Genomic DNA, 13,284 nt, shown 5'->3' on the forward strand with positions numbered 1-13,284 from the left:
AATGTGAGATTCTTATGGTCAGTAAGAATGAGAACCGGCACAGTGGTACCTCAAAACAGATGTCTCCCGTCTTTCAGGGCTAAAATGATCGCTAACAGCTCTGTCACCAATCTCGTATTTGCACTCCGCAGGTCATAATTTCTTGGAAAAGTAGCCACAATGGTGCATAGCGCTCTCAGAGGTAGGGCATTGAGATAGAAGGGTGCCAACTTCAGTCTCAGAAGCATCAACCTCAAAGATAAAAGGTAACGTAGGATAGGGATGTACCAACACAGGAGCAGCCTTGAGACTCTCAAAGACATTAATGGACCCTGGAGACTAATTTCTGAGTTACCGTCCTTTCTGATCATATCAGTCAGGGGCTTGACCAGAGACAAGAAGTCCTGAATAAACTTCCAATAGTAGTTGGCAAAGCCAAGAAAAAACTGCAAAGGACGTAAACCCACAGGTCCGGGCCACTGTAGGACTGCTGAAAGTATCTCTGGGTCCATCAAAAAAACATCAGTGGAAATGACATAACCCAGAAATTTAACCTGTTCACAATGGAATTTTTGCATGTCTCCAATTTACAATAGAGATTGTTCTCTTAGTTTCTGAAGCACACAACATACATCTGTGTGGTGGCTCTTCAGGGACTTGGAAAATATGAGGATATCGTCGAGATAAACCACCACACATAACTGCAACAAATCTTGAAGGACATCGTTAATAAATTCCTGGAAAACTGCTGGGACGTTAGTAAGGCCAAAAGGCATTACGAGGTACTCATAATGGCCTGTTCTGGTATTAAATGCAGTTTTCCACTCGTCGCCCTCCTTAATCCTCATGAGATTGTATACCCCTCTCAAATCAAGCTTTGTGAAAACTGTTGCTCCCTTGAGGTGGTCAAATAACTCCGTAATCAACTGAATTGGATAGGCATTCTTAATCGTGAAATGATTGAGACCCCTATAATCAATACAAGGTCTCAGTTCACCACTCTTCTTCTTCACAAAGAAGAGACCAGCACCAGCAGGAGACGAGGATTTGCAGATGAAACCTCGAGAAAGTGCATCTGTAACATACTCCTTCATGGCCTTATCCTCCAAGACTGACAAAGGGTAAACCCAGCCATGAGGGGATATGGCACCAGGTTGAAGGTCAATTGCGCAATCATATGACCGATGTGGAGACAAACTACTGACTTGACCTTTGTCAAAAACATCGCTAAAATCACGGTACTTCTCCGGCAGGGAGGAGAGTGAAGAAGTGCATAGGATCTTGGCTACCTTCTGGTAGCATGACTTAATGCATTGTGGCGACCAGGCAAGAATCTCAGCATGGAGCCAATCAAAAGAGGGGTTGTGCCTCTGTAACCAAGGATAACCAATAACCAGTGGAAATTTAGGTGAGGAAATAACTTGGAATTGGATTATCTTATGGTGAAGAGCCCCTCCGACAATGGAACAGTCTCATGAGTCACATGGGCAGACTGTAGAGCTCTCCCATCAAGAGCCTCAATGGCAAGTGGAGTGTCACACAGCTGCAGTGGAATCGAATGATTTGATACAAAGGCACCATCAATTAACAGGCCTGCAGCCCCAGAGTCGATTAGAGCCTGTATCTCGATGGATGACTCAGCTGAAGAAAGGGTAACCGAAAGCAGGGGCTTATCCTTCTGTATAACTGGGGATGAAACAACGCCACCTAAGGTCTGTTCATGACAGGTCCTGTTCAGGCATTCCCTGGACGGGTAGGACAAGACTTCAAAAAGTGACCTGCCTGGCCACAATCTCTCCCTCCTCCTAAGGGTTCTCTCATCTGCAGAGAGAAGCGTGAAGCTCAAGTGCATGGGTTCACTTTAACTGACCGACTCGGTACCAGGAGTCATGGGAGGCAAGGGGGGCAAGGGAGGGACTGCAAAGCTTGGAGACAAATGTACAGGAGGCTTCCTCATGCGCTCCTTAAAAAGGAATTCTTTCTCTGAGTCTGGAGTTAATAAGGATGGCAAACGTGATTAACTTCTCCAGCTCAATATATCTCGGGCTGCTATCTTATCCTTGATGGTATCCGAGAGACCATGAGAAAAAGCAGCCACGTGGGCCTCATTGTTCCAAGCAACCTCTGCTGCCAGTGTATGGAATTAAATGGCGTAATCAGCAACAGTCTGATAGACATGAGGCAATTGGCAGCAGAAGCAGAGTGCGTGGGAACGTCAAATACCATTTTTAAAGAAGCCACAAACTTAGGGTAACTCAAGACAACAGGCTTTTGCATCTCCCATAGAGGGTTTGCCCAGGCCAAGGTTCTCTTAGAAAGCAAAGATATCACGAAACCTACTTTGCTTCTGTCCATGGGAAACACCTGGGGCAGCATCTCAAAGTATATCTCAACCTGTTTGAGAAACCCTCTGCATTGGACTGGATCACCCCCAAATCACTGGGGAAGCGGAGCGGAACCAGACATACCTCTTATAGAGGTAATACTCGAGACGGGTGCCTGCACAGAGTCTGGAGCAGCAGCAGGGACAGCATGCAACACAGGTTGTACCGGAGTAGCCACAGTGGGAGATTCCAGGTGAGCCGTGTGACTCAGGAGCATTTTTAACGCCATGGCAAACTGATTTATGCAGCAATTGTGCTCATCCAATCTGGAAAAAATATTACCGACAAGTGAATTGACTGCATCTTCTGAATTCATGGCCTTCGCCTACTGTCAGAAACCATGAATCAGATTGAGACAGAAGTACAGTTAAAATAGACTTGTTTAGTTATAAAAGTAAAGAGAACAAACATAGTCAAAACACAGTGAAAGTTCAGTAACTAGAACGGGTAGTCAGACAAACCAGAAAGTCAGGGAGCCAGGGATCAGCGTAGTGGAAAACCAATGAAATTTTTAACAGGAACGCAGGAGATAATCTCTGTGATGTTGACCAAGGAAAAAGCAGAGATCATCTGGGCTGATGGCTTAAAGTAGTTGTAAACCCGATACAACCACTTTTACCTACAGGTAAGCCTAGATTAAGGCTTACTTGTAGGTGTTCGAAATATCTCCCAAACCTCCACAGTTTAGGAGATATTTAGAAATTAGACAAGCACTGATGTCTATAGCGCATGGGCCATAGACAAACAGCGAGTGTGTCGTTTCTAAATGAGTTTGTGCCGTGACTGGCGGCTTCCGTGCGCATGTGCATGATTGACGTCATTACGGCTCCGGCCAATTAAAGCACCAGAGCCACGATACCCGGAAGGAAGATGGATGCTTCATGAAAAAAGGGACAGCGGTGACATCACAGGCTTCTTTTTCAATGCATAGTAGCCCATTATGCTTTACCTTTGCAGGGAAACAAAGAGGAAGTAAAACCCATCAGGGTTTGCTTCCTCTTTAAGTAGGCAGGATTGATGAGCAGGATATCATCAACAGGTGAGACACTGTGGAGAAATAGGAGGTGGCAATTAGCTAACAGCTGAGTGGCCAGCTCAGAGAAGGAAGGGCCAAGCCCAGTCCTGACAGTGTGCTGTGCTGCCCCGGCTGCTAGACCAGAGCCTGAGGCCTATCCCAGGGACTGCTGTCTGTGGGACCTATCCAGAAGCACAAGAGCAGCGTAGGGTAGGGACTGTGGCTTGCAGTCCAACTAGAAGTGGTGGTTCTGCCTTCCAGGGAATCTGTCGTGGTCCGAGGTAGAGGGGAAACTGGTGCTACTAAAGGAGCATCCACCTTTTTACCAGGGGCCAATGTAAGTAGCTGAAGCAAGTACCAGAGAAGTATTCTCTGCAGCCGGGGATGGTGAAGAATTGGGAAACTTCAGCAGGTGCCAAGCCAGGGACCCAGCCAGTGGAGGTGATATAGGAGCAATATAGTTTGTCAAACCAGGGACCGAGCAGGCCAGAGGGGTGATGATTGAGGAGTATCTGTGAGTGCAAAGCTAGGGACCCAGCAGGGACACGGGGTTGAAGATCAGGGGATGCAGTGGATCAGCAAGTCTAGTGAGAGAGACTGGTAGCACAGTTGAGTGAAGATCTACAGGAGGAAATAGTAGAGGAAGTAAAGGAGTTCATTACAACTTGTGTTAAAAACTGTTACAAGCCTGTTGCCATAGGAGACAGCGATCCTACTCGTGCAGATGTGGTCTCTAGCTGGATGGCTTTCCCTGCATGGCTGCATACCTATAGAGATCTCGGAGTCTGCCAATTAACATTGCAACTGTAGCAAGGCCTCCTGCAGTCTAATGAGGACCTCTAGGGCCAAAAATAGCTGACATCCTGCTGTATGTGGTGGGTTGTGAGGCATAGTGGAAGTTATTGGGCGCCAGACACTTCTTGAATGCAAAAGAGATGTTTATTTCTCTTACACATTTTTATGGGGGAAAGAGGGTTAGGGCCAGGACACCCTTGAGTAGTTGCAAGTTCCATTAGCAGACTCGAGACAGGAGGACAGCCGTGCAGGGAAAGGCCTTCAGCAAGAAGCAACATCTGCACGTGCAGGAATGCTGTGTCCTATGGCAACAGTCTTTAACAGTTCCTAACACAAAATGTAACAGTTCTTTCACCTTCACTACAACTTCTCCTTGTAGTCTCTCACTAGACCCTCTGATTCACTGCCACTGAATCCCTGGAACACCTCCAATCTTCATGGTGGTATCTTCCTCATGCGCCTCTCTGCTGGGTTCCTAGCTTGGCACTCCAGATACTTCTCAAGCTTCACCCCCGCTGGCCTGCTCGGTCCCTGGCTTGACATACAAGGCTGCTCTGCAAGCGGCACCTCTGCTGGCTGGGTCCCCGATTTGATTACCATCTGAAGTTTCCCAATTCTCCACCATGCCTATTCCGGTACTTGTTTCCCTGGTAATAAGGTGGATGGTCCCTTTGTGTTTGTTCATTCATTCATTCATTCATATAGGTGCTCCCAGCAGGCCAAGGGATTCAAGAAAACCCCTGCCCATAGGCTGAGATACCCCTTATACCCATAACCTGACCTTGAGCTACCCTTCTAATATCAAGTACCACCAAGTATCCTGCGACCTAGTGGTAGAAGAGAAAAGTGCAACAAGGCCAAGCTTAGGAAGAATCATTAGATCTCTAATAATTGACCAGGTTACTACTCCTGGCGAGTAAATTTATGAGGAGCTCCATGCCTAAACTCCAGGGTGCTACATCCTCCCCCTGCCCAAAAAACTAAGTCTCAGAGTTTGCAGAAAAAATAATTTGAGCTCCCAAGCCTGAGAGTGAATTCCTGGCAAAACTGGGATAGGTGGGGAAAGGGAAAGATTAACAAAGTAACAATATAAAAATATAAAACGTATGTGTGGCATACCACTTGAAATAAACATGTTATCAGACACATAAAAATGGTAAGTCATGTATGACACTCAAGTATCAAAATAGTTATGTATAATTGTAAAGACAAGCAGAGCAATAATATTGCTTCCTAACTATCTATACAATATATACAGTAATAACAAAATATACAGAGGGTTAGTGTTGTCATCAGGTTAGTTCCCTGTCTCTCCTTAGCCAAGGAAGATGCACCGATACAGCAACACCTGAAAGAGAAAGATCAAAACAAGCTGTTCACAACCATGGACATTTCTCATTTGGCATTTTGCAAATTTTTATCAGCCTGCATTACCATAGTAAAAACAAAACAAAAATAAGAAACTTATCAATTGTCATTCATATATATTGAGAAATTTGGATTTTGTAAAGTCTGACCTTGGCTTACCTTTCACTGTAAGCCTTGTACCACCAGGGCTTCCCCATTTCTGGCTGTCCCTATTGGGAAAACCCAGTTCTAAGCGGCAGCAATAGTGTGTAGCGTCCTCCTTCTTTACATTGTTTATGGTTATTGAGGCATTTTTGTGTCTTAGATCGAATGTCACATTTAGCCTTCCCCGATACTTGGGGGAGAAGGATCCTGTACTGGTGTTATAAATGATCCTATTATCCCCTCCACAGAAATTTCGATCAGCTGCCCTCAAAATGAAAGTTGTGGATACAGTGCTGCTCTTTGGTTCTGGAAATGAAAATTGGCACGGGATGGTGACCGACTTCCCTTCTATCGATTCAGTTCTTGGAGGCTGATCAACACATAGCTGTCCAGAGGTTTCATGAAATCTGTCTGAGAACAAAACACATGTAACTTATTTAAAGCTGAATTCAAGGCAAACAGTAAATGATGAAATACGTACTGTATAAGAGAAAAGTTTAACGCCAACTGCATAAATTACATTTAAGTGGACCTTTACCCCCCCCCCCCATACTTAAAGTGGTTGTAAACCCTTACAACACACTTTGACCTACAGGTAAGCCTAGATTATATGCCGCGCGTGGCAGCTCCCGTGCGCATGCGCGGGAGTGACATCATAGCGGCTTCGCCGAATGACAGCGGCGGAGCTGCGAGACCCACCAAGAAGATGGATGCGCCAGACTACAGAGGACAGCGGTGACATTGCTGGCTCCTGTGTCAGTTACCTTTGCAGGGAATGAAAGAGGAAGTAAAATCAGGGTTTACTTCCTCTTTAAAATCTCTTGTATAGGCAGCTCTATATAAACTGTCCAACACATTTACAAGCCATTTTGTAAACAAAAATATTTTTTAAGTTATTTACATGTCCTTGAATTGCACTTTCTGTTTAACCACTTCACTAAAGGGCACTTTCCCCCCTTCCTGCCCAGGCCAATTTTCAGCTAAGCAAATAAAAAAAGACTGAAAATTTAGAAAAAAATAATTTTCTTCGTTTCTGTTATACAATTTTGTAAATAAGTAAGTTTTCTCCTTCACTGAGGGGCACTGATTAGGTGGCACTTATGGGCACTGATGAGGTAGCACCAATGAGGTCGCACTGAAGAGGTGGCACTGATGGGCACTGATAGGTGGCACTGATGGGGATTCATAGGCCGCACAGATGGGCACTAATAGGCTGCACTGATGGGTACGTATGGGTGGTACTGATGGGCACCTAAAGGCGGCACTGATGGGCACGGATGGGCACTGATAGTTGGCATTGATGGGCATCGCTGATATGGAGGAACTGTCAGGCATCGCTGGTAGGCAGTGATTGGCATCATATATATAGGCAGTGATTGGCATCATATGTGGGCACTGATTGGCATCCCTGGTGGCCAAGAGTTGCATACCTTGTGGTCATCAGTGGTGAACATCCCCGTTGGTCTTGGTGACATCCCTGGTGGTCCTGGTGGGCATTCTTGGGGGAGCTACACTTATAATCAATCAGCGCAGACCCCCCTGTGAGGAGAGCCGCCGATTGGCTCTCCTCTGCTCGCGTCTGTCAGACCCGATTCATGGCTTTTCCTGTTTACATCGTGATCAGCTGTGATTTGACACAGCTGATCACATGGTAAAGAGCCTCCATCAGAAGCTCCGTCAGAAGCTCTTTACCGAGATTAATGTTGCAGTGTGTCAGACTGATACACAGCATCACCGAGCGGGCGCATGCTGGCCTGTTATCCTGATCACGTCATATGACGTCATATGACGGTCAGGATAACACAAGAACTTTGCGCACCTCATATTGATATACAGCGGGCGGGAAGTGGTTAAGAATGCCCTGTAGAAGTTTTACAGCTACAGGGCGGCTCTCCTGCACAGAATCACATATGCACTATATTACTAAAAGTATTGGGACGCCCGTCTTTACACGCACATGAACTTTAATGGCATCCCAGTCTTAGTCCGTAGGGTTCAATATTGAGTTGGCCCACCCTTTGCAGCTATAACAGCTTCAACTCTTCTGGGAAGGCCGTCCACAAGGTTTAGGAGTGTGTCTATGGGAATGTTTGACCATTCTTCCAGAAGAGCATTTGTGAGGTCAGGCACTGATGTTGGTTGATAAATAATAAAGAGAAAATAAGCAGTGCTCCAAATAATGCAACAATATATAACATTAAAAAAAAAGTGTCCATGTGCAAAATAGAACTCAATCTTAATAATGTAACAATAAAAAAAATCATAAAGAGTCCATAAGTGCAAAAAAATCCAATGAAGGGATGATCCGTGCAGAATGAAAGTGTTCGTCACCAGCAACACCCTCACACTCATGCCGCGTACACACAATAGGTTTTTCCGTCAGAATAAACTCTAAAGGTTTTTTTCGACCGCGTTCCAACGGAGTACCTCTGAAATGGACTTGCCTACACACGATCACACCAAAGTCCGATCATTTAGAATGCGGTGACGTAAAAGGCATACGATGGGACTAGAAAAAGGAAGTTCAATATCCAGTAGCCAATAGCTTACCTTGCGTCGTTTTTGGTCAGTCGGAACAGCACACAGACAAACGGTTTTCCTGATAGAAATTGATTCTGTCGGAAAGATTTAAAACATGTTCTATTTCTAGGTCCATCAGAATTTTCGAAAAAAAAAAAAAGTCAGCTGAAGCCCACACATGATCGGAATATCCGATGAAATCATTCCGTCTGACTTTTTCTCCCGGAAAGTCCGACCGTGTGTACACGGCATAAGACTTCTTACCAGATGTCCAGGACCACAAATTATAATGGTCAAACAAGTAGCAGCAAGTTTATCCATCACATGGTTCACAAATCACATAGAGGAGACTCACATAAAAAAAAAGGAAAGCTCCCATAGTGAAGCCCATCATGATGTGAAAAAGTTTATGGACCGTGCTTTGTGTATTGGTGTGCAGTCATGTTGGAACAGGAAGGGGCCATCCCCAAACTGCTCCCACAAAGTTGGGAGCATAAAATTGTCCAAAATATCTTGGTATGCTGATGCCTTAAGAGTTCCCTTCACTGGAACTAAGGGGCCAAACCCAACCCCTGAAAAGCAACCCCACACTGTAATCCCCCTCCATCAAATGATTTGGACCAGTGCACAAGGCAAGGTCCATAAAGACATGGATGAGTGAGTTTGGGGTGGAGGAACTTGACTGACCTGCACAGAATCCTGACCTCAACCCGATAGAACACCTTTGGGATGAATTAGAGTGGAGACTGCGAATAAGTGCCTGACCTCACAAATGCGCTTCTGGAAGAATAGTCAAACATTCCCATAGACACACTCCTAAACCTTGTGGACAGCCTTTCCAGAAGAGTTGAAGCTGTTATAGCTGCAAAGGGTGCGCCAACTCAATATTGAACCCTACGGACTAAGATTGTGATGCCATTAAAGTTTATGTGCCTGTAAAGACAGATGTCCCAATATTTTTTGTAATATAGAGTATATATATATATATATATATATATATATATATATATATATATATATATATATATATATATATATATATATATAAACACTCACTTACACACAGTATATACGTAATTCTGCAATTCAAAGCCCCTGCAGCTGTGCCCAGTCACTGCTGAGGGGGCTGACACGTTCCCTCTGTGTCTCTTCCGGGTTCGTGGGCTCCGCCGCTGTTAATGGCCGGAGACGCCATGACGTCACTCCTGCGAATGCGCTCAGGAAGCCCTCCGTTCCGGCAAGGAGCTCTAAAGTTCTGGCACGATACGCCGGACCTTCAGAGCACATGCATCTCTGACGTCAGTGTGAAGATCTCCTAAACCATGCAGGTTTAGGAAATATTCATTTTACCTACAGGTAAGCCTTAATATAGGCTTACCTGTAGGTAAAAATCACCAAGCTGGCAATACAACTGCTAATAAAAATCTTTCCAACCGCTTTAACCCTTTGATCTCCCTAGATGATTAACCCCTTCCCTGCCAGTGTCATTAGTACAGTGATAGTGTATATTTTTAGCAGTGATCACTGCATTAGTGTCACTGCTTCCCAAAAAGTGTCAGGTGTCAGATTGACCGCCGCAATATAGCAGTCCTGCTATAAATCGCTGATCGCCGACATTACTAATTAAATATTTTTTAAAAATCCATAAATCCCATATTTTGCTGCTGCTATAAGGTTCAGGTAAACCAATCAATATACGCTTATTAACAAAAATATATAGCAGAATACATATTGGTCTAAATTTATAAAGAAATTAGATTGTTTTACATTTTTTTTTTCATTGGATATATTTTATAACAAAAAGTTAAAAATATTGTTTCCTGACAGACTCCATGGCAGCCTACGTATGGGTTAATCCTGCCTCTCATACCTCATACGACCCCACTCCCATAAATCTTTGCTTCTGAACAGAGACTGTGTTCCTTTTTTGTCCTCCTCCTAGGACCAAGGTGTTTGCTTACTTTACGAAGAGTTCCGGTCCAGTCCTGTTTGCACGAAGATCCTGAGGGTGATTGTGATTCCAGCAGTCCCAGCTATTAGCCGGGTGGAAACGGGCGATATATGCGATGCCATGAAGAGCTTACTAACCTGCCATTGGCAGGCAAGCGGCAATTTGGCCATACGTCCTTTGCTATTAGCAGGAGGCCTCTATTTTGATGTCCCGTTCGTGCAGTGGGTGGGGTACCCCCAGTCAGGATGGATCGGGATCGTGCCGTGGCGGTATCGTATTGATTTTAATCATTATCATTATGGCAGCCTGTTTATGTGTGTTGTTTGTCATCTCCTTCTTTCCATTTCCTGGTATGTATGGCGGCTGGAGCGCATTTGCGTTCCAATCCACTGCCTCTTCCGTTCGTTCTGCGCAGGCGCGTGCCTCGTTCGGATCGAGGCTTGGTCCGAACGTGCGCAGTTTTTCGGAAGACGGCGGTGATCGTGCATGCGCACGAACTCCGCTGACCGACGCCAGGGGGGCATGGTGACGTCACCATCGGCGCCAACTTTTAAATAGCTGTCAGATACAGCTATGGTTGGGATCGCTCTGCGAGAGTGTGCTGTGTGTCTTGCTTGGAGGTATGTTCTGTTTGCCAGGAAGCTCTATTATTTGATTCCTGTCAGGTGCTTATGGTGTTTTCAAATCTCTTCAGCATACAGACTTTCTCATTATGGACGTATCATCGCCCCCCAGTGGCCAACCCTTACGCTGCAGGTAGGAATATTATTTCCTTCTGCTGGGTTGTTTTCGGTAATTACTTTTGGTTTTCTTGCTGTAGTTTTTTCTTTCTATTTAGCCCTTCTAGGTCTGAACGTCATTTATCGGCACGCAAAGATACTGACCAGTCTAGGTTACATCATCGTCAGTCTACGTCAAGTTCTAGACGCTCTAGATCACCCTCCAGACACCATAGATCAAGATCTGGATCTGGTCGTCATTCAACCCACCGTTCCAGCCGCTTAGAGAAAGCCTGCTGGGGTTGTAAATCTCACGTTCCAGAGGGTAAATCTCTCTGTGAGTCTTGTTATTCCAGAGCTATGAAGGAAAGGGGAGCCGGAGACCAGCAAGTGGATGCATTGGTCAGGAAGGTGGTTCAAGAATCTCTGAACAAGGCCGAGTCTGATCGGATGTTTAATCCTCCTTCCGTTACAGCTCCTGTCGATGTAGATGCAGACCCCGTAATTCCGGGTCCCTCCAGACACAGTGTCTCTCCAAGTGAATCTTCAGACAGTGAGATTGATGATTCAACTGCAGGTTTTGATTTTTCTCTTGTCCCGCAGTTAGTCAGAGCAGTCAAGGACACTCTAAAATGGGAAGAGCCAGTTGAAGCACCCTCTAAACAGAGGAAGTACTTTAAACACCTTAAGAAGGACCGCCCGAATTTCCCCTTCTTGGGTGAGCTCGGTGAGATTATTTCAGACGAATGGGGAAAAGTGGAGAGGAAGAACTCCTTAATTTCCAAGATTGCCAAAATGTACCCGTTTAAAAGCGAGGAAGTTAAATATCTGGATTCAGCCCCTCTTATTGATGCGGCTCTAATGCGTCTAGTCAGACATGTTACACTCCCTCTTGAAGATTCCGTTTCGTTCAAGGATGGTTTAGAGAGGAAGATTGACACCGACCTGAAGCGCATTTATATCACCGCAGGCATGGCTTGTAAGCCAGCTCTGGCTCTTGCAGCATTATCTAAAGCCATGGAGTCTTGGACGGATGATGTTGGTGCGGCTTTGGGAAGCGTTTCGGAAGAACTTATCCGGAATTCACCAGTACATGAACTGAAGTTAGCATCAGTCTTTTGGGGGAAGCATCCCTTGATATTATCCGCCTAGTGGCACGTGTCATGCTCTCCTCCGTTACTGCGAAGCGCGCTCTGTGGCTTCGTCCGTGGGTTGCAGATCCTGCCCCTAAACAGGCATGGTGTAAGATTCCCTGTGAGGGACCCTCCCTCTTCGGGAACAAACTTGATTCTGCCATTTCCAGTGCTACTGGGGGTAAATCAGGGATCCTTCCCCAGGATCGTCGCCTCTTGGGTCAGAGGAAAGTTCAGCCCAGACAAGAACAAGAGCCTGCTAGAGATGCTTGCCGTTACAGGCCTGGTCGGGAATTTAGGAAGAATTGGAGAAGGGCTCAGTCTTCAAGCCAAAAATCCTCTAAGTCAACTACATCAAGGTACAATCCTACCACTTGTGGAAGAAAAAAAAAAAAAAAGGTACTCCTGTCTTACACAGATTCCCTGTTGGCTCAAGGCGCTGCCATTCCGGTCCCAACCAGAGAGAGATTTCAAGGGGTCTACTCCCCCCTCTTTATGGTCCTCAAAAGAATGGCTCCTGGAGACCAGTTATCGACCTAACGCATCTGAATTCCTTCATCAAGAAGGAAAAATTCAAGATGGAGACATTACTAACAATACGTCAGTCAATACAACCAGGCGACTGGTTGATTTCCATAGACTTGAAGGATGCTTATTTCCATGTTCTGATCGCAAAAGAGTTTCAGAGGTACCTTCGGTTTGTAGTGGGCGAATTACATCTTCAATTTGTATGTCTCCCGTTCGGGCTTACAACATCGCCTCGAGTGTTTTCGAAGCTCTTACTGGCTGTGGTAGCACTAATCAGGATCAAAGGTATTCGATTACACCATTACCTAGACGATCTACTATTGCTTTCCCAAGACAGAGAACAGCTACTGTTACATCGAACTCAAGTCATCTCGACACTCACGGAATTCGGTTGACTGTTGAACCGGGGAAAAAAGTCATGTGGACCCAACTCAGTCTTTGATTTTTCTCGGAGCCCAGTTCAACACGGTCGAATGTACCATCTCCCTTCCGGTGGAGAAAATTCCGGTGATCCGAGACAGGATTCAGCCTGCATTGCATTCTCTTCTTCTCAGGGCCTCACAGTGCCTCAAGATAATTGGCACTATGGTATCCACAGCCCCATGATAAAGTGGGCACAATGGAGGATGTGTCCCTTTCAGAAGGGTTTTCTTCTACAATGGGACCAGGGGTCTCGAGACCATCTGGTCAGGATAACCCCCTCCATGCGGGAGAGTCTCTTCTGGTGGCTCCAACGAAAGAACCTCCT

At 45.5% G+C, this 13,284-nt stretch overlaps 1 protein-coding gene across 1 annotated transcript in view; it reads right to left on the bottom strand.

Annotated features, from left to right (window-relative positions):
* The window catches only part of LOC143962326 (uncharacterized), a 39,434-nt gene extending 34,636 nt beyond the window's left edge, over positions 1-4,798 (bottom strand). Inside the window, exon 1 of the mRNA XM_077471626.1 lies at positions 4,771-4,798. Within this exon, the coding sequence (XP_077327752.1) occupies positions 4,771-4,798 (28 nt within the window). The remainder of the gene's footprint in view (positions 1-4,770) is intronic.
* Between the last annotated feature and the right edge of the window lie 8,486 nt (positions 4,799-13,284).

The sequence above is a fragment of the Lithobates pipiens genome, unplaced genomic scaffold (genome assembly GCF_037356315.1).
Source record: "Lithobates pipiens isolate NorthernLeopardFrog02 unplaced genomic scaffold, aLitPip1_a1.2 Scaffold_8, whole genome shotgun sequence".
NCBI classification, from domain to species: Eukaryota; Metazoa; Chordata; class Amphibia; order Anura; family Ranidae; genus Lithobates; species Lithobates pipiens.